This window comes from Peromyscus leucopus, chromosome 14, assembly GCF_004664715.2.
Source record: "Peromyscus leucopus breed LL Stock chromosome 14, UCI_PerLeu_2.1, whole genome shotgun sequence".
In the NCBI taxonomy this organism is placed as follows: Eukaryota; Metazoa; Chordata; class Mammalia; order Rodentia; family Cricetidae; genus Peromyscus; species Peromyscus leucopus.
The window spans coordinates 13,411,911-13,438,497 of record NC_051075.1 but is presented as its reverse complement, the minus strand read 5'-3'; the positions used below and the strand labels follow the sequence as shown (position 1 = coordinate 13,438,497).

Genomic DNA, 26,587 nt, shown 5'->3' with positions numbered 1-26,587 from the left:
TTAGCACTTGAGAAGTGGATGTAGGAATACTGAGAATTCAAAGCTAGCCTAGGCTATATTGCAAGACCCTGTATCAAAACAGAAGGGCCCTAAAGTGATGGCTCAAAAAAACATTGGCTGCTCTTCCAGGGGACCTGGGTTTAAGTCATAGTACCTACATGGCCTCTCACAACCAGCTAACTCTAGTTCCAGGGGATGCAGTACCTTCTTCTAGCCTCTTTGGGAACTGCATGCATATGATGCAAGTATACATGCAGACAAAAGATCCATACATATAAAATAAATAATTAAAAAGGAGGAGAGGAAGGAGTTTGGGAAAGAGGAAGAAGAGACAGAGGAAGAGGAGGAAAGATCAAGAAAAAGATGTCAGTCAAACTCAGAAGCACACAGTTGAATGGTGTTTCCATGGATTGGGGATGGGGATGGGAATGTGACTCAGGAATGGAGACATTGGTCAAAGGGTACAAAGTTTGTTAGGTTAGAACAATAAATTCTGGATATCTAATGAATATCTAATGAATTGATTATGGTCAATAATATTCTAGTATTATTGAAGTTTTCCTGAAGCTTGCTATGACAGTAGATCTTAAATGTTCTCACTTCAAAATGAGAAAGAAAATGGTAATGTAGAAGGTAAGGTGATGAATATGTCAGTTATATTGGGTGATCATCTCATAACGAATGCCTACATCAAAACATCAAACTGCATGCCTTTAAATATAAGTAACTTCTTTTTGTCAATTATAGCATAATAGATCTGGGGGGAAAAAGGACTTTTCCCTTTGATGCCAACAGAGGTTTTTTGCGGGGAGAGGGGAGGAAAGGCAAAATAATCTTTTCATTTGCATGAGCAGACAATGAGTTAAAAAAAAAAAAGCCTCTAGATTCCTGCCCTTAGCACCCAGGTCTCTTCTTCATTCTCATCTGCCAAGGAAGGTTTGTTTATCTGCCAAGAAGGTTAAGGGCTTCTTTGGACGGAAAAACATAAAATTTAAAATAGAAAGAACGTCTAAGTGATTTTTTAAAGATTTTGTTTTATTATTTTTAATGATGTGAATGTATGTATCTCTGTGTTGGGTATGTACAGTGTGTGAATGCCGGTGCCTGTGGAGGCCAAAAGCTTTGGATCCCCTGAAGCTGAAGTTGCATGCAGTTTTGAGTCCCCTGATACTGGTGCTGGAAACCATACTCAGGTCCTCTGAAAAAGCTGTGTGTGCTCTCTCAATCCAGGCACATTTGCAAATGTCCATCACTTGCAAATCACGCCCTATTCATCTACCATCCCAGCAGTTGAAAGCTGACCTAAACACTCCTTAGAGCCACACACACACAGGAAGCTTCCCAGCGCAGGCAAGCACAGCAGAGCTGCCTTGTTCCAGCCCTATTTGTCCCCCTTCTCAGACAGAAACTGTTCTTTAAGATGAGACTCCAGTAGCAGCTGACGGAGGCTTCATGTTGGGACTTAAAGCTGTCATGATGAGAGCGTCAGCATGATGATATTTAATGGCTACCTTTCAGGAGAATGGTGACAGGAAGAGGTCACAGGGGGCGTTTTACAGGTGGTGTTACGCTATGTTCCAGGACTTGAGTGCCGGCGTGTAAGCTTGTGCAAGTTTACAAGCTGAACATTTATGATTTGTAAAAGTAAATCTGTGGTCATTGATGATAGAAATGTTATGCTCATCACTCTCACTCCCCTGCCCAGAACAAGAGGCCACTCACTCAGTAAATACGTATGAATAATGGATTAATGAATGAATGAACAAACTCTTTACAAAAATCTCTTTACAGAAAACCTTCTGTGGAATTCCTAAAGGTACTAAACAGTACCTTTGTAGGTACATGACATAGTACGTACAGATTCCATTCTATCCATCACATGAGGAAAATGATACTAATAAAATCGATAACTGAAGAGCTCCCTAAGAAATTTGTCTACAGCCAGGTCTATACATTCTCAGCACCCTCTGACACACACTTTTGGAGCACTTCACCTGGCCATTATCACCACATGGGCTGCACGAAAGCAGTATTCCCAAAGACGGCTTCCTTTTCGTGTGTGGTCACCGCTGCAACAACACTGTGATATAAGGATATTTGCCCTCACTCCATGGCCACATCACTCCCCTGCAGTACTTGGCCAGGGCAGTTCTCTAAGACCTGTTTGTTGCACTACTTTTGAAATTCAAACTATCAAGCCCAAAGTTTTAATGTCTACTATAGCACTATAGCCCCAATAATATGAACCACTTAGAAATTTTCATGGGTCAGGGTTGTAAAAGCAAAAATTAATCGATTTTTTTTTCAATTGGCTGGTCAATTGTAATAATTCTAACAGCTATGACAGGGATGGTCAATAATACTTTCCTTCTAATTCTTCTTTTCTACTGGTAATGTGGAGTGGCTTGATAAAAGTACCACACATTGTCACATATTTAGGATACTGAAGGTCTCCTTAAGTTTCTGTGCTAAGACTCTATTTTAACTCAGCATAGAATTTGAGGAATAACTCTCCTATAGTCCAAACCATCTACAAAGGGCAATTAGGATTGGGGCTTTTAGCTGAACGTAAATGTTTGACTTGGGGTTGGAGAACGCTAAGCCAGTACAGGCTCTTTCAATGCAAGCCTGTGATCCCTAGAACTCGGGTAAAAATCCTAACGCAGTGCCCAGTATTTCTGCAGTGAGCTGGGAGGCCAAGCACACAACAAAGCTGACATAATGAGAGACCCTGCCTCAAAACATGTGGGAAGAGAAGACCTCTTCCAAAAAATTGTCCCCTGAGCTGTGCATGTGGGCCATAGTGTAAACCTACACTCCTAAAAGTCAATAGGAATTTTAAAAAAAAGCACATAAAGGAATTATAGGAGCAAAAGTTTGTCCATAATACTGTCTTCTGAATTATAGTATTGCCTATTACCAAAAAAAGTCTGAAGAAGTCAGAATTAAATGGCATAGCATTCTTGTTGTTGAATACTCAGGCTTTAGGCTTCCTCTAAATTCATGAGAAGCCTTGGTAAGGCCACACTTTCAAAGTCTTGGATAGGAAACCATGAAGATAAAAAGCCAATCCCAGGAGCTCCACCACTCCCTGACTAAGTGGTCTCTTGAAAGTTACTTGACCTATCTAAGCCACTGTCTCCTCTTTTAAAATAGGGTTGTTAGGGGAATTGAGGGGAAATGTGGTATGTGCATAGTTCCGGTACACCTGAAGCTCTCCCAAAACATTGGCTACCGTATCATTAATGCAGAAAGAATTTGCTTGTTTAAACTGTTTCAGCACCTCTGAAGGGTCTCACAGTGGAGAACGGTTAGCATAAGACAGTTTCAGACGCAGCCCAACTTCAGCAGGTTTGTCTTCAGTGACCACTGTGTTCCTTCTCAGAACAACCCCAGGGGGAGCTCCTGGTGCGCGCTGAACCAAGGCTTCCGGCCCCATTACACTCCGCTCCACAGTTTCCTGCTAGAGCCTCGGAAAGGAAGGGCCCTGCTCTTCAGAACCACACTTCTGACTATTAACCACCCAAGACCAGGGAGGGAAAATTACATTTCCCTCTCAGGACATCTTCCCTACTGATGTAGACCGGTGCTGGAGCCGTGGGTGCTGGGGGCGGAGGGGGAGAGAGGGAAGGGGTGAAGTAGGGGAGAAACTCTTGCTCATGGCGACCTCCCTCTGTGTTGGCCGGAGCTCAGGGACCGCCAGCCAGCTTCAGGTTATGAAGAGGTAGCCCGGAGCCAAGGGAAAGAAATAACCTGTCCACCAGCCCTATGGACCCTGGGAACTCTCCTGCTGCACCTGCTACCCGGAGAACACTTCTCAGAGAATGGCTCCACGGCTCTGCCTACTGCGACATCCCGTCCCCCCTCTGTGCTGTGGCAGATGCGGGCCGAGAATGTCTCGGCCCGCACACCGCGGGAACCAGCGTGCAGCGGCGCCCACCCGCGCTGCCTGGAGGGCCCGGGGCGGTGCCGGGCGCAGATGGCGCTCTCAGCTAGATGATGCTCCAGCGCCTGCAGTTACTCCAGGCTCAGCACAGCATCCCTGGGCGAAGCTGTTGTCAGATCCCACCACTGCGAGCAGGGCCAGGGAAGAGGCTCTTTCCAGTCTGTCTCAAACCCGGCACGCCAGCCCTGACAAGCCCCCTGTCCTCAGAGGCTGGGTGTGGTGAGGGGACTGCCAGGGCCCTCACCTGGAGGCCAACAAAGCCTCCTGCAAGTGTCCCTAGCGCGCCTACTCCAATGTCTGTCCTGTTCTCTGATTCCCCGAGTCCTCGCCAGGGCTGAGAGAGCCGAGGAGGGCAGTCAGTGTCGCCCCCTGAGCACGGCGATTCGCGCAGGTGTGAGCACATCTGAACAAAGCCCACGCCCAGATGTGTCCGCGGGGACACGATCGCGCGCACGCTGCTGCGCGCCCCGCGGGACTCAGGCGCTCCTCGCCCGGCGACCCTGTCTTGTGACACTCCGGGTCCTCCGCGTCCCAGCCCGGAAAACTGTGTGCTGCCCATCTATCCACAAGCCGACCACTAGGCAGGGCTTCCGGGAAGGCGTGGGGCGCCGGTTCCCAGACAGAAGTTGACCCGGGACCTAAGGAGCTGGTGGATGCCCGCCGGCGACACCGGAGCTGCGGGGTCTGAGCCACGCACTCCCCCAGCGCGCGTCTCCTTTCTCCAGCGGGCGCCCGCCGCTGTGTCAAGGGCTTGTAAGGGAAAACCAAGTCGCCGACCTCTTTCGCCGGTGCTGCAGACGCTGCCAGACTCCTACAAGAGCCTGTGCTGAGCCGGGGAGCCAGTGTCCGAGTGACAACGCGGCAGCCTCCGGCTCCTCGCTCCGCTCCAGCCGCGTCCACCCACCAGGACTGAGTGTCACCAGTGCCACCGCCAGACACACCCAGGGCTACTCACGTTTTCGCGCCGCGCCCACCGTCCCGCCGGGGCGCTACTGCCCAAGACCCCGGAACGCAGCTGTCGTGCGTGTTTCAGAAGCTGTCGCCTCCAGCTGCCCCAGTCCGGCTGTCCCTGCGCGGTCCCTCGCTCCCGCGCGTCTGAGGCTCGGACTGCTGCGCGCCTCCGCCGGCGACCCAGGCGAAGCGCGCGTCCCCGCCGCTCCCGCCCTCCGTTCCCCTTTCCCAGCGTCGCGCTCAGGCCCCTCCCGACTCTCGTAGCGTCCCCGCGTCCCCCTCCCCCGCACTCTCCTGGCGTCGCCCGCCCCTTCCCCTCCGGGCCAACCCCCTCCCCCCCCCCTCCCGCAGCTGCGGCTCCAGCGAATGGGCTCCAGCGTCGTGCGCCCTGGGGACTGGGTGGCCCCACACCTGAGCGGTCGCGCCACTGCGGACCTCAGCCACCGCGCAGCGAGTGAGGTGGTGGCTGTGGGGGTGCCAGGAACGCAGGACGTGAGTGTTCAGAGGGACCGGGTGACTGGGATATGTCTACAGAAGATATTCCAGAAAATGAGTGTTTTAAATGCCGCTCTCCTCGGTGTGATGGGTGGATTTGGATCACCACATCTCTTCCCTCCCTCCTTTTCTCACCTCCAATCCCCTCCTCTCCCATCTCTTAAACATTTGGTGCCTTTGAAACACTAGTTGAGATGGGGTGAATACTGTTTTACAATTTTACAACTGTCTTTTCCAAATACTCTTGAGGAAGGGTACCTTTAGCGTTTAAGTAGATGCTATTTGTAGTAGGAATTGGGGTTTCTGGACTGGTTGAAATTAGCGTTTCAAATTGCAGAATATTATACAGATTTTTCCCCCCTTAGACATGTAGAATTTGAGTATACACTGTTTACTACACGATTCAGGTTCTGGGGCCCCTTGCAGCACCATTCAGTGCAATGATGTCCAGGACACGTAGCCGGACACTTAACTGGCCCACTCCCATTGCAAGCCCAGTTACAAGGCGCAGGTACTGCCCAGGTTGACCATTTACTTTTAGAGCCTCTCATCGGCCTCCAGCCTCCAGAACAGGTATTAGAAGGGGATTCGTGAATAAAAACGGATCCTGACTGTGAGTCCTGGCAGCTCCTCTGCCCTTCTGTAACTGTAATTTGAACTTAAGCATGCATGCACTCACATGCACAGTGTTGTCTTCTTTCTCTGAACTGCCAAACACGCAGGACCCCCTCACATCCTCCAACAGTATTAAGATCTCTCTTGCTGTGCTGCCATTGCCCACACAGTTTCCTCAGTTCTGTCACTCTTCTAGACTTTGGGTCTCGCTCCACCGCAACCTGTCTGTTTACTTCACCCCTCTCTGTTTACTCTCTAAATTTCCTTCTAGAATATTTTCCAAGAGAAAAAAAGAAAGAAAGAAAGAAAGGAAGGAAGGAAGGAAGGAAGGAAGGAAGGAAGGAAGGAAGGAAGGAAGGAAGAAAGAAAGAAAGAAAGAAAGAAAGAAAGAAAAAAAGAAAGAAAGAAAGAAAGAGAAAGAAAAACGAATGATGACATGGTACCAAAAAAAAAGATACAGTCTGACTTTGTCTTGTTTTGTTTCCTAAAAATAAGCCAAAGATCTCTGGTATGCCTAGCAATCTGCACATGACTCACCTTTTCGGCAATTTTCCTACACAGAGGCTTATATGTGAGAATCTTTCTATCTAGAATATTCTTTCATCTCTTTTTTTTTCATTTGACAAACTCCAGTTCAGGCTTCAGAGTCCTGACTTATTTGTTTGTTACCTTTATGTGAATTCCTTCCTGGGTCCCTGTGTGACCTAATGTAATAGTGCTTGGTCACATGTTAATGATCTGTTTGCATATTTGGCTCCAAAAATAATCCCAGGTCTTCAAGAGCAATATGTCTTTGTTTTTGTTGGACTTAATTTTCCATCAACAGATGATACGAAGCTGCAAAATAGCCATACTAACTGACACCACCCTTCTCCATTCCCAGCTATGTGGTGATGTCTGAGTTCCCTGCCTTATACATGACTGCTGAGAGTCATGGAGCGTTCCTGCCTATCTTTCTCATGCCCAGTTCTGTGCTCTGGAGCTGTCCCTTCACTTCAGCTCCTGAGATTGGGCCTCAGTAATTTTCCTGACATGTTCATTGAATCCTGTAGGACAAACTTGTGAGGTAAAAACTTCATGGCCACCTCTCTTCAGTGCTTGGTCTGTCTCCACACAGCAGTCTGTCCTCTGGGTACTGAAGCAACATGACATGTGCATCCCTTGTGTCACAATCTCACACCCCTTGAACAACTCCAACTTCTGCTTAGAATGGCTCCCCTTTTTAGGCCTCGGTGCCGGCTGATGAAGCCAACATGTGACAGACAGGATGAGGTTCTAGTGAGGTCCAGGCCAGTTCTGGTTCCTCTGAGACCAGTTAGGATAAGAGCTACTCAAGTATCATAATTGAACCTCAGGCAAGTGACAGGTTCTTTGGGCACGGTTCTCCTCATCTACTTGTAGAACAGTAACACCCAGGGTTACTATGTGGTTCAATTTAAACAATGGAGAGTATATAAGACTGTTGTGGAAATATAGTCCTCAAAGAAAAATGGCATCTATCTTTGTTACATCAGCCATGTCTGCTTGCAAGAGACCATCAGGCTTGCTCACATTGACTGTTAACATTCCCCCATAGAAGGAGGGTGTGTGTGTTTGTGTGTGTGTGTGTGTGTGTATTAGACCCTCACTGATCATCCATCTGTCCTTGCCATTTGTATGCAATTCTGCCCTAATTGCATGTGGCCTCAGGAGGTGCTAGAATACATTGGCTGGGGGACACTAATTGAATTGGGAGTTCCATCTCTGTGACTATGGGGAAGTCACTACCCATGCTGGGTGAAGATTTTTCACTGTGGTTGTTCTGAGGTCACCATGCTCCTATAAACTCCCCCTACCTATGCTCTGGAAGGAAGACCAACAAACACCTGGGCTCCCCAGGGTGAACTTTCATGGAGTCGAACTTTTGGTTTGTCACTGGGGCCTTTCGAGGAATGAGGAGACATAAACTCTCACAATAAGGACTTCCTAAATGCTCTGGAAATTCTAGTTTGAATAGCAATATTTGATATTTGTGAAATAAATACATGTTTCAGTTAAAAAGCCAGCGAACAAAAATTATTTGGAGGGGATGGGAACCATACCGTCAGCCTGAAATTAAAAGGAAATGATTTTATATTATATAACAGTTATACTCACATGAAATTATGCAGTTTTAACTTCCTGTTTATTGTTTCAACTACATGGCAACCCTGCATTGCTAGGGCTTCTCCTCCTGGAAGATTAGCGAACTGCAGGCAGAATCTGACAGATGCAGCCTAAGAACGCTTTGAAAAGGGATTAGGAAGCTGGCTGAGTGGGCAAAAGGACTTTCTAAAGCAGTCTCTGTGACTTGCTGGGTGGCACACCACACAGTGTGATGTGACTGCGTATTGCTAGGGATATACACAATCACCCAGTTATCCTTCCTCTCTCTAAGCCTGTCCTCTGGCCATCCTCTATCCAAGCTTCCCTCCACCTTCTAAGAGATGAGGACTGGGAATAAGGTAAGTCTCTTGACCTGATCCCTCAGTAACAATAGAGTTTTGCAGGAGTTCACTGCTGTTAGGGGTACTTTACACTTATTAAAGTGTTTCATCTGAGGGAAAGTCTGTACAGTGCATATTAGTATCATCCTCCATTCAGAAAATGAAGCTACTGAGGTGAAGTTCCCTGCTGGCCAGCAGCTGGGGCAGAGATGGGTGGGGGTTCCCTCGGACTGGTTATGTCCCCGGACCTCGAGGTGAAGTGTCCATTGAAAGGTTAGACAGCCTGCAGAAGAGACTGGATCCAGACTCGGCACTGCGCCACGCTGCCTGTCAGTGACAGCCCACTGTGTTTCTCCCCACGGGAGAAGCAGAGTGTCACTGCTTTAAAGCACCTCCACAGAGAGCCCTGGAGCCCTCCAGTGGTACCTGGAGTGAACAAGCTTTAGACTCCTCTTTTTCAGTTCCGTCTTCCTAGAATTCTCCCCGCTCCCCACTTTCCCCCTTTGGCTTCCTTTGCCTTCTTTTCTTATCCAAGTTTGCTTAGTCCATATCCATGCTGCAGGCCTCCCAGGGAGGCCCTGCCTTACAGTCTGGCCTCAGGTTTTCTGAAATCAAGCATGTGTCCAGCTACCCTAGTCATGATCAGTGTGCCCACCGGCAGCTCACTTCCCATCTCCACCTGCTCCAACCCTGTGAAATGCGTATTTTGGACTAGGCGAACACAGAAATTTGGTTTTAGCTGTGTACTTTTGTGGTAATGAAGAATATTTCTTATACCACCTTCCACACCCTAACAAAACTCAAATGAATGGTTGGTGAATTCCAGGTCTGAAAAATAAGAGCACTTCAAAAAGTTACGTTAATATCACATAGTAATCTGCTACACAGATGACATTTACCTGCATCATCATTATCTTCAGATTCTGACAGAGATATGTTAATAATAGTTATTTTTAAAGGCCATCTATTTGAAAGGACATTATAATCCAATATTGTTAAAAATTATGGTTGTTCTGCTGGACAGCTCATCTTCTAAGGTGATTTCTACTGACTGCCTGCTGTGCTCTTACCTATGTACAGTTCCTCCCAGCTACTGAGAGCTGTCGATCACTGTAATAAATACTAAGAACTCCAATGGTGACCAAAACAAATGCCTAGGATAGTCGACATACAGAGCGTTGAGATTGCTCGTCCATTTCAGAGACTAGAGCCCATGGCCAGTCAGTCCCATTGCACTTGGTGTGGCCACACATGGTGGCAGGAGAGTGTGCTGGCAAGCCTGCTCACCGTAAGCCAGGAAGCAAAACAAAGATGACGAGGACACAATTTCCTTCAAGGACACACTCCCAATGACCTGAAGCCCTCCTCCTAGGCTCCACTCAGAAAGGTTCTGCTACTTCCCAACTAAGTTTTAACACAGGCGTTTGGGAGCAGTTCAGCTTTAAGTAGCAAGTGCAGCTTCAGCCTAGTCCCAGTGAAGTGCTTCTAATGAACAATTTGCCAGAGCAGTGGGTTATCACTCCTGACTTTAGGTTACAAAGGTGACCTGGTTTCTTATTCTTTTGCTCTCTTGAGCTAAGAGTCACCAGTTGCCACATAAGAGATGCTCTATGAAGATAGATGCCCTTCCTAAGGAAGCCAACAAACTGTGAAGAACTGAGGTCATTGGTCCAAAAGCCAGATGGCAGCTTAATTCTGTTTCAGTCAGCCCAGTGAATCCAGTTGTCCCAGTCAAACCTTGAGATGACTCTAGTCCAGGCCTGATCCTTGGTTGTGGTCTCATAGAAGGTCCTGAACCAGGGGCTTCAACAAAGCAATGCTTGGTTCTGGATCCACAGACACCGGCTGAGAAGAAATGTTGCTAAACCACAAGCTGCTAAATCATCACAGACAGATGTTTCAGAGCATTCCAGTGTTGCTGTTTTTGCAGAATGATCAACTGCCATTGTCACAAGATACAAAATAGCACCAGATGAGGAAGCCACCTGTGTGTCTTGTCTGAAGTTGACCTCAGCAGTGCCCACTTCCACACCCAGTCACACTTAGCTCCCACAGACAATGTGGGCCATCCTCAGTGTCCCACCAAGAGCTGCATCTTTCTCCTTTTGGCTGACAATCATGGTCTCAGCTGGCCCAGCTCTTAGAGATTCCTAGTGGGTGATGATTCCTCACTGTAGATAATAGTGGGACGTACATTTGCATGTTCATAATATGTAAGTAATATCAGAGGTGCTGACCACATCACATGACCAGTGAGCAGTGGAAAGTTTCCACAGATGTACAACACCAGTTGCTCCCTCATGTTTCTCCTTGCCATCTGCTGCCCAACCACAGATTTCTGTGTGCTAGCCTGATGCCGTTTGGGCACACGTCAGATGAAGCCAGAAATTTGAAACCCATTTCTTGCCTGCTGCTTAGCAACACAGTGCCCTGACACCTATCTGAAGGAGATGATATGCAAGCAAGTAGAGGAAAGTGTGACCCATAGTGGCTGCCATATGTGAATTTCTTTTCCGGGAACCTGTGAGTCACTATTATCTTCATGTTGGCTCAATGTCCCCATGCCCCCCAGGACAAAGGAACCGAGTTGGAAAGAAGGACATTTTCAACAGCAATAACCATGCTCCTATAGCCAGTGCCTCCAACTGTTCCCAAATTCCCAAGGCTTCTATCTACAGGAATGTACGACAGTTCAGCAGAATGGATTTAAGACTAATCAAGGTCAATGTGCAACCAGCCATCACAGTTAGGGTCGTCAAGAACAGGAAACTGCCTTTCAGGGAAAACAGACAAGCTGAAAGTCTCTCATTGTGCACCTTCCACTGCTGGCTTCAAGGGCACAGGTGGCAGGTACAATGAAGGTGAATTCACCCTAGAGGAAAGAAAGTACTCCTGTGCACAACACCGAGGTCTAAATGAACGGTTGATTCGCCAGATTTCTAATCTTTGGCTGTTTTGCTTCATTTTAAGAAGAAAAGGGGTCCTAGATTAGTATACATTGACATACATGCTTCTGTTTGTAACTTCCTTTTAAACCTCGACGTAAACTTCCACTCTATCTGTTTTAATATACAACATGAAACTTAGCATCTTAACCATTTTCAGTGTGCCATTCAGCAGTATCATGTTGTGTGACCATTACTCCCATCTGTCTTTATATCCACTAGACATCTTCACCAGCGTCCTCTCCCTCTAGGCTCTGATAACCACTGCTGCCCTTGCTGTGTCTATGAATCTGACTGCTGTAAATATTTCATATAAATAAAGCAATACAGTATTTTCATGACTAGTCTACTGTACTAAAGGTTTATACAGAGTGTAGCATGTGTCAGGCTTTCCTTCCTTAAGGCAGAATACTCTATTATATACATAAATCACACTTTGCTTACTTGTTCATCTGTTGACAGACACTTTGTTGTGTCTACCTCTTGGCATTCATAATCCTATGAACATGGGCATATGAATACTTTGAGATCCTATTTTAAATACTTTTAGTTGCATACACGGAGTGACATTTGCTAGTCATACAATATTTAAAAATTTCTGAGTAGTTGTATTGTTTTCCACAGTGGATACAATGCTTTGTATTTCTCCCAGCTGTGCCCAACAATGATACATTCTCCACATCTTTACCAGTATGTCTTTACATTTTTTGACAATTTTATACACGTATACAATATGAGGGTTGTCAGTTTACTACAACGACAGGGCACATTTTGAACAGATTTCCACACTACTTTCGCTTGTCTCCCCCATCTCTTGCTCAACCCCTTCTTTCCAACTAGTCTCCCTCTGCTTCCATGTCCTTTTTGTGACCTACTGTGTGTTTAATTAGTAATGCTTGGATAAGCACAGGTGTGGGGTCATTTATTGGAGTTTGGGCAACCACTGGGGAAAATCACTCTCCTTAAACAAGGGTGGGGTCACATGAGCACCTTCACTGTCTGTGGTGGAATGGTCACGTGCCAGATCTTGTGCAGGTAATGGCAGCTGCTGTGAGCTTATTGCAATGCCATGACCTGCCCAAAGGACAGCAGCATTTCAGAGCATTCCTCCCCATTCTCCAGCCCTCTTTTCCAAGATGTTCCCTGACCCTTGGAAGTGGTGAGATAGATGTTCTTGTCAGTACTAAGCACTCAACAATCATTTAGTCTTTGACCAGTTATGAGTCTCTGCATTAATCCCTGCACACTGCAAAAAAGCAGCACTATTTTATGGCTATAAGTATAAGTACTTAGAAGGTATTTGAGAGCATGTCCATTTATCAAAATAACTGTAGTAAACTACTCACTATGGCCTGTGACCTCCTCATCCATGGGGCTTTGACCAGATTTATAGTACCAGGCATGAATTCCTTCTAAGGAACAAGCCTCAACTCTAATCAGAAAGCAGTTGGTTGTCCCCATAACAAACATGCTACTAATGCACAAGTGGGCATTTATTGCCGGGTAGGTTCACAGCTGGGTATGATCATTGGTGACTTTTCTCCTCCAGTAGTTTGTATAGCACCTCCTGATACTATAAATGTTAGCCAGTAAGGAGGTTTACAATTCAGTTCCAGTGAGATTTGTGTCCTGCAGCTGAACTATGAGGTATCTTTATCAATAAGGTCTTATCACCTTGTTCTAGTGGGCAACCAAGAGAAATGGCAATGCCCTGTGTTGTTTTGAGGATCTCTGGGACTATATAGCCTTGCATCATAAGGAAATATCTTATACATGCCTCTGGAGATTTTTTTTGTTTAAGAATTATGGCTTCTGGGAGCAGCATTATCTGATGCTGGAGAGTACCTCCATTTAAACTCATTTATTTATTCACTTATTTATATTTTTATAGCATAGCCATCTTAATAAGTGTACTGTCTTTCAGTATTTTATAGCTCTCTTAATGGGTATAGTCTTTCAGTATTTTAGAGTTATAATGTCCAGAGGATCAAGCAAGTACCATGCTTTTGAAGGCCCTGTTCTGGTTCCTTTTGAGCTAATTCCACACCTCTTTCTAGTCCACACCTGAGTCCTAGAATTGAAGAATTCCACCAGGATCTTCAAATCTCGTTTGGCTTGCTTCCAGCATGACAGTTCTGCTGGCGTTCACACCTGGAGCCTGGTGCAGGAGTGTGGCAATGTCTGCAAAGGTGGGGGCTGTACTTGGGCATATAGGTTCAGGTATTTCATTTTATATACTCGAGAACCCTGAAGGTTCAAGAACCAAGTCAGGGCTGGGGTCATGGGCTGATTCTACCTCTCCAGACACAGACACATTCTATCACAGAACTCCAAAGTGTCTAAGAATTGTAAACTTTAACGTTGACCTCGAGTCCAGGTCTTCAGCTTTAAATTTCTGGACATAGGGGTCTCTAGTTGTCTTCTTTCTTCAAGCTTCCATTTATAATAGAAGTGAATCTCTTTCCAAATGTTACAGGTACACTGAGATAGCAAAACTCACTATACAGATATTAAGGTTACTTCTGGGTATGAGTAATTTGAGTTTAGAAATGATTTATACATAGATGTATCTAGCCTAATTGTTTTTTTTTTCATGAGTAGGCAACGGGATGGAAGCAAGATTAATTGAAACAATAAAATGTTCTTAAAAAATGACTAATGCTATCTTAATTTTGGCTAAGAATACTGAATTTTTTATCATAGTATCCAAATGTCTCAAAAATTTCATTTTGATATTAGTTAATTATCAAAATTTAAATATCAATGGGTAGTTACCCATTATGTTAATGAAACAATTTTGTATAGAACTTAATAGTTTGTGTATTTGGAATATTACTACAGAAAAGAGTTCAATATTTGTTGAATGGGGATCCTGAAGAGGCTTAAAGAGGTTAATCAACATGCTTAGGGTCATACAGTAGAAAGCTTCAGTTGAGATTTGAATCAGGCACATTTCTTCCTTCAGTGCATTAAGAGTCAACATGTTTGTTATCTGTTGTGTATCAGATGATATGGAGGAGACACAGCAGAATGAGGGAAGAGAGGAAGAATTCCCGATCTCAGGAATCTTTAAGTTCGGCAACGGGAATGGCACCAAACAAATAAATAAAGCACAACCAGGGAAAAGCTCATCCTCAAGAAGCTTTTTAAAATGTGAAGCCAAACTAATGACTCTAAGGCTGGTGGTGAAGGACATTTCACCAAGGGTTTCATGCTGAATGAATGAGGCTGAGAACACGCTGTTACGAACAATGCCAATGACAAAATTCCCCAGCGTTCTGTAGAGGCCAGGAGGGTTTGGGTCCTTTCAGCAACAGAAAGAATCAGAGAGTCCGAGAGTGTAATGAAGAAAGCAAGAAGAGGCAAGAGATGAGGTCTGGAGAGACACACAAAGCCAGAGACAGGCTTGGAGGTCATGGTAAAGAGTTTGAAACATTAAACAACACCCTTTCTCTTGTGTGATCCAGTGCATGCTAATAAAAAAAGAACTCCGGACTACTGGAGAATTCAGGGCTTCCCGCTTCAAGATAGGGAGCAGATAGGAAGGAAAAAGATTGGATGGGGCAGGGGTTAGAGGGTTAAGTAAAAAGGAGTGGAATTGAAGAGAAGCACAGAAATTAAGAATCTAGAACCCAAAGGGTAAAATGAAAGATCTCAGTTAGAGCTAAAGGACAGGCTTTTGTGATTCACATGAATGATAGGATCATTTCTTCCAATTCTGTGACTAATGTTTTTGGAATCTTGATAGGGACTGTGTTTGTACCTGCAGGTTGCTTTTGATACCACAGCCAGAGCTACACTATATACTATATACACAATATATATACACTATATATGCAATCCATGAGCATGAGAGGTCTATTTTCTGGGTCTATCTTCAATCTTCAGTGACTTACATTGTAGAGTCTTCTTTTTCCTATTTGGTTTACTATAGAAAAAAATTTAAATCTATTGTTAATAGATTTTTTCTGAGTTTTTTCTTGGCAACTTCATTATTGGATTATTGGAAAACTATTGATTTTTATATGTGGATTTTTTTAAATTTTGCTATTTTTCTAAAAATGTGTATCAAACTATCAAATGAGTTTTCTAGCTAAGTCCTTAGGGTCTTTAAAGTATGAAATTACATCATCTGTGAATGGAAATAATTTGAATTCTCTCTTCCCTGTTTTTACTCATTTTCTCTCTCACTTGATTTATTGCTCTGAAAATTCACTGAGTGTGAAAAGAATATGCATGTGTATTGTTCCTGAAGTTAAGAGGAAATTCTTTCTACCTTTCCCATTTAATGAGACCTAAAGGTTTGCCATATAGCCTTTATTGTGCTAAGGTATGTTTCTCCTATGCCTTGTTTTTTTTTTTTTTTTTTTTTTTTTTTTTTTTTTTTTTTTAGGGATATAATCATGAAAGGACACTGAACTTCATCAAAGGACTTATTTTTCTGCATCTATTAAGATTCTTCTGATATCTGTTGCTAACTTATGCACTGTCTTCCATTTAGCAATATGCGGAAGCCCTTCATGTGAATATAAAACTAATAACTTTCTGTGTGCTATGACCAGATACAAATAAAAAATATATACAAATAAAAAAGATACAAAACTGAAAAACTATATAGTTATAAAATCTGCTTTATTCTACCCTTTTTTGTGTGTTTTTTGTTTGTTTGTTTGTTTGTTTGTTGTTTTTTCAAGACGGGGTTTCTCTATGTAGCACTGGCTGTCCTGGAACTCACTCTGTAGACCAGATTAGCTTTGAACTCAAGAGATCCGCCTGCCTCTGCCTCCCCATTACTGGGATTAAAGGCATGCGCCACCACACCTAGCTATATATGCATATTTTTACAATGTAAAATACATTGCTCACTGCATTATTTTTCACCTTGTATATTCATTAAAGAATATGTTCGTTGACATACTGAAACAACATACAGACAAGTTCATAATAGAGATGACAAAAAATAACATTTAGATGACCAAGAATTCCCAATTTACAAAAATAAAAGCAAGTCCCATAGAAATACACCTTTTGGATCGGTGGGATGACTCGGTTGGTAAAGGTGCCTATTGCTAAGCTTGATATACTGAGTTCCGTCTCGGGGACCCACATGGTGGAAAGAAAGAACCAACTTCAGCAAGCTGTACACACACACACACACACACACACACACACACACACACACACACAAAGTAAATGTGTTAAATGTAAAAGAAATACAAAAAGTGCAAATTTCCACTGTGATCAATACTAATTGCATCCACTCTTCCTGCCAGCTTCCACCCATTCTTATTATTTGGAAAGCAGTGGACAGGCCCTGAGCTGGAGGGCAATGACTTTGGCCTTTTTTAGTGCTGTATATTGCACAAGTTCTTTGTGGAATAACTGCTGGCTTTGTCAAGACCAAACAATAGTTAGAATAACATGAGGAAGCATGCCTGTAGATATTTTAGAATGAGTAGATATGTTCAGAAAGAGAACAAAGCCCAGCCTTCAGATGAAAGGAACCTTTTGTTCTGTGCCCAAGGGGCTCTACCAGAGTTCCTGTTGAGATACAAGACAAGCATATGTGTGAAGGAGATTTTCTTCAGGCACCAAGTGAAAGGACATGATAGTCCTGTAATCTGTGACACTGAGAGGGAAGGGATCCCAGCATAGGGGACAAGTTTCACTTTCAGAAGCTACTTTTAAAAGCATTTTGGGGCTGGAGAGATGGCTCAGAGGTTAAGAGCACTGACTGTTCTTCCAGGGGTCCTGAGTTCAATTTCCAGCACCCACATGGTGGCTCACAACCATCTGTAATGAGATTTGGCGCCCTCTTCTGTATACTTAATAAATAAATAAATCTTAAAAAAAAAAAAAAAGCATTTTGATTGGTTCAGCTTTCCATAATGATGCAAGGCAGATGATTTGGTTCAGTCCAGTTTAAGGAAAAGATGAAAGTCCAGAACACACGCAGCAGTGCTAAGTGTGAGGTACTTCCAAAAAGCCTGTGGCAAACTGAATTGGAAACATGTAATAAGATAATAAAATAACTGTTTTAGTTATTTACTGCTTAGTAAGAATTCCACTTTGGGTGACCCAGGCTCAGAAAGGTAGACACCACATTCTCTCTATTAGCAGATCCTCACTTCCAAATTTTATGTATGTGTATTTATGTAGGAGAAGAGTGTATGATAGACTCTAGACACGAGAATAGAGTCCAGGAGAAGGGCAAAATATTCTCGAGCGGTTTTGTGTAGTAGAAAGTAACCTAGTGAGCCACAGGTAAGTAAATAAAAGTTTTAGTATCATGTTTTAAAATCAAAATAATCAATTTCATATTTTTTCATAACATTTCTGTTTTTGTAGTTTTGGGTATTCAGATTTTTTCCCAAGCAATCTTCTGGTTGTGAAAGTTACACTGAACACTCTTCTTATTGAGATAATGTTCATGTGGAGTTGGATACAGAAATTTTCCATGTGCTATCACAGGCACATGGAATGCTATTCTGAAGATCAGGGTGTCAAAATTTTATGTGCTAAAAAATGAGAATCTCGCCGGGCAGCGGTGGTGTACGCCTTTAATCCCAGCACTCAGGAGGCAGAGCCAGGTGGATCTCTGTGAGTTCAAGGCCAGCCTGGTCTACAGAGCGAGATACAGGACAGGCATCAAAACTACACAGAAAAACCCTGTCTCGAAAAACCAAAAGAAAAAATGAGACTACTACTGTCAATCTATACTATCTAAACTTCACCAGAACATTTGAAACATGTAATTCTTCATTATAGTCTATCTACAGATAAACCAAATTAATGTGGTCTAATGTTCCTTTGCTTCTAGCTTTGAGTGTTAAACACTGAGCATTTTCCACATAATCAAGCATGGCAAGGGATACATATGGCATGTTTAGATGTGTGTGGGATGTCTGTATCCTTTTATCAAACATGGTCATTCAAGACCAGCAAAGTAACAGTAACTGTGATGTACCAGAATGTAGTTTCAATGACTGAGAGTACAAGTTAGTTCTAAATGACTTAGTTCTACAAGCATTATAGAAGAAAAAGCACAGTAAGACTAATCTGAAAGGCAGAGAGAGATGTAAACTTCACTGGTTTTTACTTTGTCAACTTGAGAGATTATTAAGAATTCCTTTGAGTGGTCATATGCTACCACCAACAGAAAAGCAAAATGGTTGTTACCCTAGAATACACTCTTCCAGGATTGAGATGACTCAATAGTACAAAAGAGAAAAGTAACACCTTTGCCTAACAAGGTGGTATAGTGGAAACCAAGACTATTTGATCACTTTCACCTTTTTCTTAGTTTCTCTAGTTTGTCAAGATACGGCTTTCCCTCTCTCCCTCCCTCGCTTCCTTCCATAGCTAGGCCTACCTCCAAATAAGCATTCAATGTGATATGATTAATATAAGAGGATTTGCCTGTCCTTTCTTCTAGATAACTGGATAGACTTTTGGATTACTGTCAATCACTTTGTCTTTCACAAACATAGCAGTAATATGTGCTACAAGAAAGAGTACTTGGTGAGTTATTTTTTTAAAGATATTATTGTGTTGTCTTGCTTTGAAATAGGCTCTATTATGTAGCCCTGGCTGTCCTAGAACTCACTCTGTAGACCAGAATGACCTAGAACTCATATCTGCCTACCTCTGTCTCCTGGTGCTCAGATTAAAGGTATTCGCCTTCATTTCTAGCAAAGATTTTATTTATTTATATTTATTTTGTATACGTGTGTTTGTGCTTATGAGTACAGATTGCTGAAGAGGCCAGAGGTATGAGATCTCCCTGGAGCTGGAGTTACTGGTGGTTGTAAGCGTCCTAATGTGGGTGCTAAGAACTGAACTCAGGTCCTCTGGAAGAGCAGTATGTGTTCTTAACTGCTAAGTCATCACTTCAACTTTGTTAACTGTTTTATTCTTCTATGAAATAGATATTTTTACTTTGATCACTGAAAAGTACATTAAATCAAGTATTTAAGTGTGTAGATATTATAGTATCTGAAAGGATATGACAATACTTTTAATCCTAGATACAGTATTTAAATTTGAAAGGATTATAGACATAATCATACTACGGTTTTAACTTCCCAATGGCATTGAGAAAAGTCAAAAACCAATTTGTCCTATCTTCATCTCAGTGATATTACAAATTAAGAACAGTGATAATACTTATAACTTATAAGGTTCTTATGAAGACTTTTAAATGTCAGTTATTAGACTATCATATATTTTTGACAACTTAACCTGTTCACATTAAATTAGAATATAATCTTTAAAATGTATCCATATTACTGTCTTGCCTTGTTGCTGCAACAAAATATCTGAGAAAGGTAACTTAAGGAAGAGTTTATTTAGGCTCACATCTTGAATGTTTTCTATTATAGATGACCCAGGAAGGCACTGGGACAGGGGCATGAGTCAGCTGCTCACATTGCATCTGCAGCCAGAAAGCAGAGTGATGAAAGGTAGTGTTCAGCTTCTTTTCTTTTTCTTCAGTCCGGGATGCCAGACTACAGGATGGTGCTATCACAGTTGTAGGTTTTACCATCTTGAGTAACCTAGTCTAGATAATCTTTCACAGGCATGCTCACAGAATTACCTATGTGACTCTAGATTCCGTCAAATTGACAGTATTAACTGTCACACCTCACAGTATGTAGTGCCTAAAAGCAAAGAATAAGATATGATAGTTTCTCATATATATATATAAAATGAAAGAAAATCAACATCAGTCAATATTTTACATCCCCTGGCCCCCTGAGGCAGAGCCTCGCAAAGCCCAGATTGGTTTTGGACTCACCATGTAGCCCAAGCTGGCCTTGAGAAGTCCTGATTATCCTGCCTCTGCTTTCCAACTGTTGTGGTTACAGGTCTGCACCATCACACCTAGCTTACTCTTCTATTTTTTACTGTGTGTGTATGCACAGGCACGTTTGCATTCTGTCTGTGTGTATGCACACATGCATTCTGTCTGGTGATCAGGGGTCAAACTGTATTCTGAGTATTCAACTTAGATTATCAGGCTTGGGAGCAGGTGCCTTTATCCATTGGGTCACCTCATTGGTCCAATATTTTATTTTTAATGAACTAATTAACCAAACTAGTAATGTGTATCTGTGGGGTGTGATGAGTTTGGACCTATTCACATCAGTTGAATACAAGTTATAAGGAACAAAGCAATCAGTATAACTTCTGAGAGGCACATTTATCAAACTGGTGGACCAACACATGCAAACAGTCTAGTCCAGGGGCATCTGTCATCTGTGAAGCCTTTTTGAATGGTAGATAGCTCCTGCCAGGAACAGAACAAACTGTTTTTTAATGCGCTTCCTATTTCCTAGTCATGAAAGAGTAATTGCCATAGATTTACTTCAAAAAGTCAAATTAAATGAACAGTTCTGTTGTATTTAAACTTGGCAAGAAACAACAACAAAAAAGAACACAGTGCAATGAATGTGAAAAGAATTTGTTGGGATAGAACCAAAGTGGAATTTTCCATGCAAATGGTTCATGCATCTAACTACACAGAGGACATCTTCAATTTCCTGTAGAAGAAATTCATTGTAGGCATTTGTGGCCATTCTGTAAACAGATAGCTCCTTCTGAAAGGCTGCAATGTTGGCATACTGAGTAGGAAAGCTCAGGCATCATCTCCTCTAGCCCCTTCTCCGAAGATCGGTGAGTCCTTTTGGAGGTGTCTTCATGAGGACAGCACCACTATACGGTACCACGGCACCTAGGATGGCTAAAGAAAGACATGAGATATGTCTACAAAATTGAATACTGAGATAATCTACTTTTGCAAAAAGCTCTAAGGTCATATATGAAGACTAAGGTGATATGTACTGGGATAATAAGCACATTTCCTCACCAACTGAATCCAACATCACAGATTCAGTTCAGCAAGCTGGATCTGAAGTCATTCTACAACATTCCAGCACAGCACATTCTAGTTAAGATGATGGTGTTTTTCTAAGAGTGTGCAATGGTCCTAGCTCTACCTTTCTGAGCCCTGACACCTTGCTTGGACACAAAGGGTACTGCTTTCATTACAGAATGAATGTTCTCTCAGGGAATTACTCAGTTCTTTGGATAATCAGTACCAGTGGGGATAAGAGCAAACAAAAACTTGTATACTCCACAAATGGCTAGACTTGTCAGGATCAAAGAGCAAAGGTAGTACTCAAAGTATGTGGCTGAAGAAAGAAACCGGGCATTGATTACCCCTGGCAATGACCAGCAAAGTACAACCAAGGCAAATGGTCTGAAGCTGCACAACACAACTGCACCAGGTTAGCACAAGAGAAGCTCACAAGGCACAACTGTGTGGGCCATACAGTCAGCAGCTTGGGCTTGAAACCTATTGCAAGGAATTCCCAGAATATGCAGATTTCCAGCAGTTTCTATTTTTCTTACACTAGTCAGTCTAGCTGTGTAAGAGCTTATTTGTATTTACAGTCTAAAAAGGATTGTTTTAATTATCTTCTGAGATCACTGGATGCTTATTTATCTTATTCCTAAAATATGAATGATAAGTCACAAAACTTGACAATTGGCTTTCCTCTTCTCACCAACTGTCCACTGTCCCCACAGTCACAACAGAGGCTGCATGCGGCAGGAAGCAGATGAACACCCCATCCTCCATCGCTCCCCAGCTCTCACCCATTTCATCATTTCAGTGAGCCAGCACTGCAAACAGCATGGCAACATGTGTGGGCAGCAGGGTCAGTGCTAGTTTATGTGGATAAGTGCACACCTTGGTTTCATTTTTTATAGGAAATTTCAACACAATGTAAAGATTTACAAAGGAAATAATACAGCAAAGAAGAATTTATTTGGCCTACAGAACCACATTTTGACTTTGGTAAAACCCAAATAGTTAAAAGGATTACTGAAATAAATCTAAGTAGACTAACATTTCTTCATAAATGCTACAAGGAATTGGGTAATCATTATGAGCAATATAAAACCTTAAAATGGTACTAGCCTTGCACAGCTGATCACTTCAATAGTTTATTTTTGTTAATGATAAGAATATTTTCTCAGTAAAATCAAACAATTGATTCTGTAAGGGTGAATGATAAGACAGCATTCGTTCTAGAAAAGTGAACATTATCTTGAAATCTGAAGAGGAAAGTTAGTTCACTGGAAATTCACTGATCTTTTTAAATAAAAAACTGTATCCAGTTCTTTCCTATTTCAAACATACAGGTACTTTAACACAGAAAATCCCATTTTCACATCTCTTTGAAGGATATTACAGTGAAAGGTAATACACGGATTGCAGGTGCACCTAGTGAATGCTGAGTAGTGTAAATGTCAAGAGAAATCAGCTTTTGACACAAAGAAAATCAATGGTCACACAATTTTCACATGATTTAGACAACTAAAAGCAAAGTACAAAGTACAAGACTTCCCATTTCTTGTTTGGCACATATGTTAATAAATTTTCAAACATCAAACAATTTAAGACCAATAGATACTAAAACCAACTAGCACAGTAATAAAATGCCTAAAGGTTATGAACATCTTAAGTACTTAATTCCCATATGACTTCTGTAACCAAACATATCTTCTGTAAGGTGCAACCTGTTCAAACCATCATCTGTTTGAGGATTTCCCACAATTCATTCAGTATCCCACAGAAAACTCATGTTGAAGCACACAGTTCCTCACTAAATTTGGTGGGTCTTCTGATGGGCTTCACTTATGAGAATATATGTATATACCCTTCTCACAATTTTGAAAAGAATGGAAGGCCTTCGTACATGTCAGTTTTTAATTTTATCCAATCATTGATCTTTTGAAGAGTTGTTTTCTCTTGACTTAATATTTTTGCAACTTTTTTCATCTTTTGTTCATTTCTTTCTATATACTTCATCCCTTCCAGCTGCAGCTGGTCCAGCTTTTCATTTCGACTTTCATCTAAGGGTATGTTTTCACACATGACAGGATTGAATCTAAAATATGTATCAGGAGGTAACAGACCATCCAGCATTATATGGACTTCTGTTAAAACAAAAATGAAGGAGAGAGGGTGGATAAGAAAAGAAGGTGTGAGGTAAGTTATTTTGGAATGCTCCTTTAATTTTTTTCTTCATTTAAAGTTATCTTCATTTTAGGCACATTATGAACACGCTTTTAATACCCCAACTCACAATAGGTTCAAGGAATTCATAATAATAACAAATCTACAAGTTGCAAATCACTTTCTAAATACTTTATATATTCTGCTCAATTAATGATCTTACTTGATGACTCTCTTTCCCTGATAAAATGCCTTACTTTCCTTTTGTTTTTCATTTTTTTTTGGAGACCATCTTCACTGGGCTATATATTTATGCATATTAAAATTAATCAGTTTTAACTGTGTAATCTGAAAGAGTTTGGTAATGGATAAACATTTTACTACCATAAGTCATGAACATTCTTATTACCTCCAAAGGTTTCTGAGTCTCCAGCGAGCCATCTCTTACCCTCCTCCTTTTTAAAGAATGTCAGACAACAGAATCATGTTGGTTGTCTTGTGTTCCTATTAATCAGTCATATATATATTTACCACTTAATCAGTAATTGCTTAGAGTGGACCATATAAAACTGTTGTTTTTTGTATTTCAATAACAATTTATAATAAATTATTATTTATGTTTCAATGTAATTCTTGCATCTGTTTTCAAAGTCAATTATCACAATTAAACCTCTATATTTGTATCATTAAATAGAGCATAAGTACAATGAGGTGACATTTCACATCTTCTAAAATTTCCAAAAGAACTCACCACTATCTGAAATATAGACTTAGGCAGTATGAGATTGGCTCATTAAAGACTGTCTGTAGTAGATTATTATTTTAAGGTGTGTTACTTTGTTTACATTGCATTTGGTTAGCTCTGTGAAGCTGTGTTACTGTGCCTGTGTAAAACACCTGATGTAAAGAAATGGCAAGACAGGAGAAAGGATAGTGGGACTGGCAGGCAGAGAGAATATACAGAAGGAGAAGTCTGGGAGAAAAGAATCAAGCTAGCAGTCAGAGAAGGAGAAGGACTTGAGGGGCCAGCCACCTAGCTACACAGCAAGCCATGGAGTAAGATAAGAGTAAGATACAGAAGTAAGAGAATGGGAAAAGCCCTGAGGCAAAGGGTAGATGGGATAATCTAAAGTTAAGAAAAGCTGGCTAGAAACTAAGCCAAGCTAAGGCCAGGCATTCATAAGTAAGAGTAAGTCTCCGTGTGTGACTTACTTGGGAGCTGAGTGGTAGGCCCCCCCAAAAAGAATAATAAAAAAAACAACTGTCTGAGCTGATGACCTACCATAAGAAAATTTTATTGAAGCATCATAAATGCAAATTAAAAGCACAAAGTCACACTTTAATAAGGTTGGCTCTTATCAAAAGGTAAGAGAGAAGTGTTGCTGAAGATGTGGAAAAAGGGCAGGAAAGCAAACTCATACAACTGTTATCAAAACAAGATGGAGGTGCTACACGGAAATAGAAATATAACTACTATATGAACCAGAAATCCCACTCTGGGTATATATTTGAAGGAAATGAAATCAGAATCTTGAAGAGGTATTTGTCATTCCATGTTCACTGCAGTATTAACAACAGTCAGGATATGCATTTCAGTATGTATTTTACATGCAGTAGGATTTTAGCTGCAACATCATGGATGAATATGAAAGACAACGAACTTATTGAAACAAGCCAGATATATAGACAAATAATGCATGATATTTGTATGTAGAATCTAAAGTAGTCGAGCTTAGGAAAAAAGAATATTGAATGCTAGCTGTCCTGGAGTTTAAGAATGAGGAAGATATTGGCTAAAGGGTATAAACTTTCAATTACTGCAGCTGAATAAATGCTAGTGTTTGAATAAACAGTATGGTAATCAGAGTTAATCACACCAGGAGATGGAAACATTTATCTTGTAGCAACTGTTATAGAATGTACTTGAATTTAAGAAAGTTGTACACCTTATATATACAGTTTTTGTCAATTTTAACTGAACAAAGTGAAAAAGATACCTTATGAATTCAGCAAAATTTCAGAGAGTGAAAAAATGCAGTTTGTCATGTTTTTGTAGGTCACCTTTTAAAAGATACAAGTCCTTAAGAGAGAGCTGAAGAACCTCACCAAGTTCATGATTTAACTAAAAGTATCCTGATACGGAGAGACTGGCTTAAACATGGAGCTGTTAACTACTACTGTAAAAAATTAATAACACATTCTAGGATCTAAAAATAAAGCAGTAAGGTTAAGAGATAGACACTTGCCAAAGGCTCAATATGTGCTAGGAACTGGAATCAGCAATAAACTTGATAAGGCAAGATAAGCACTTTTGCATTTTAAGGAGGTATAACTTTGTTGGAGTAGGTATGGCCATGCTGGAGGAAGTGTGTCACTGTGGGCCTCACAAATGTCAGACAAGGACTCTTAATACTGAGCTATACCTTCACCTTTTGCCTTATATTCTAATGGCACAGAAAGATGTGCAATAAATAAATATGTAATATATAGCCGTAAGAAGACAAGTACTTTGAGAGGGAGAAAGGAAGAGAAGCAGATGGGTAAGTAAGTGGCTGGAATAAGATGGTGAAGAACTGGAGAAGTGGTCTGGAAAGGTCTCCTGAGAGCAGATGGCCTGAATGAAGCAGAGGCCACACATGTATCTGGGCAGAGGGCCTTACAGGAACAGTACAGCAATAGCAGAAGCCAAGAGGCCCATGAATCTTAGAGTGTATGGAGAGTAGTAAGAATTAATGTGGCTAGATATATTTGGGGAAGAAGAGGCACATTCAGGAGCTCAGTCTTACACGGTCTGGTAAGTTTTAGTGGAAGACAGCTTTTGGATTTTGTTCCACAGACAGGAAGCCTAGAAAGCTTTAAGAAGAGGAAAGATGGCTGATATTTTAAATAGACTTTAAATGGGCCACTTTAAGAAGACTATTCTAGAAGGGCATCAAAGGCAGAAACAAGAATGTATTCTAATACCAGGTGACTTCCACATTTTTCAGAATCTAATTGTCTCAGTCCTCCAATTGTCTCATGGTTATTATACGAACATTTAAACCCACCTGACCTTGGTTGCTTTCCTTTTTTTAACCAGCAAGTCTCCACCTGAGCTTCTGTCTAGGTCAGCATTAGATAGTTCTCTCACTCTAAGAGAAGATGG

The 26,587-nt window shown here is 41.8% G+C and overlaps 2 protein-coding genes across 51 annotated transcripts in view; both read right to left on the bottom strand.

Moving 5' to 3' along the window:
- Positions 1 to 5,417, bottom strand: part of Nrcam (neuronal cell adhesion molecule) — a 280,815-nt gene extending 275,398 nt beyond the window's left edge. For 45 of the 48 annotated variants that reach the window (XR_003735962.2, XM_028882712.2, XM_028882716.2 and 42 more), the window contains exon 1: positions 4,902 to 5,096. The gene's annotated coding sequence lies outside the window, so the exon portion shown is untranslated. Of the gene's footprint in view, positions 1 to 4,901; positions 5,102 to 5,308 lie in introns of those variants that run through there. The other 3 variants (XM_028882726.2, XM_028882737.2, XM_028882713.2) reach the window with 2 other exon arrangements.
- Positions 5,418 to 20,793: 15,376 nt separating this feature from the next.
- Pnpla8 (patatin like phospholipase domain containing 8) overlaps positions 20,794 to 26,587 on the bottom strand; it is a 69,339-nt gene continuing 63,545 nt past the window's right edge. For 2 of the 3 annotated variants that reach the window (XM_028882740.2, XM_037210511.1), the window contains exon 10: positions 22,227 to 23,423. In XM_028882740.2, coding sequence (XP_028738573.1) covers positions 23,149 to 23,423 — 275 coding nt within the window. In that variant the 3' untranslated portion in view covers positions 22,227 to 23,148. Of the gene's footprint in view, positions 21,160 to 22,226; positions 23,424 to 26,587 lie in introns of those variants that run through there. The other variant, XM_037210510.1, reaches the window with a different exon arrangement.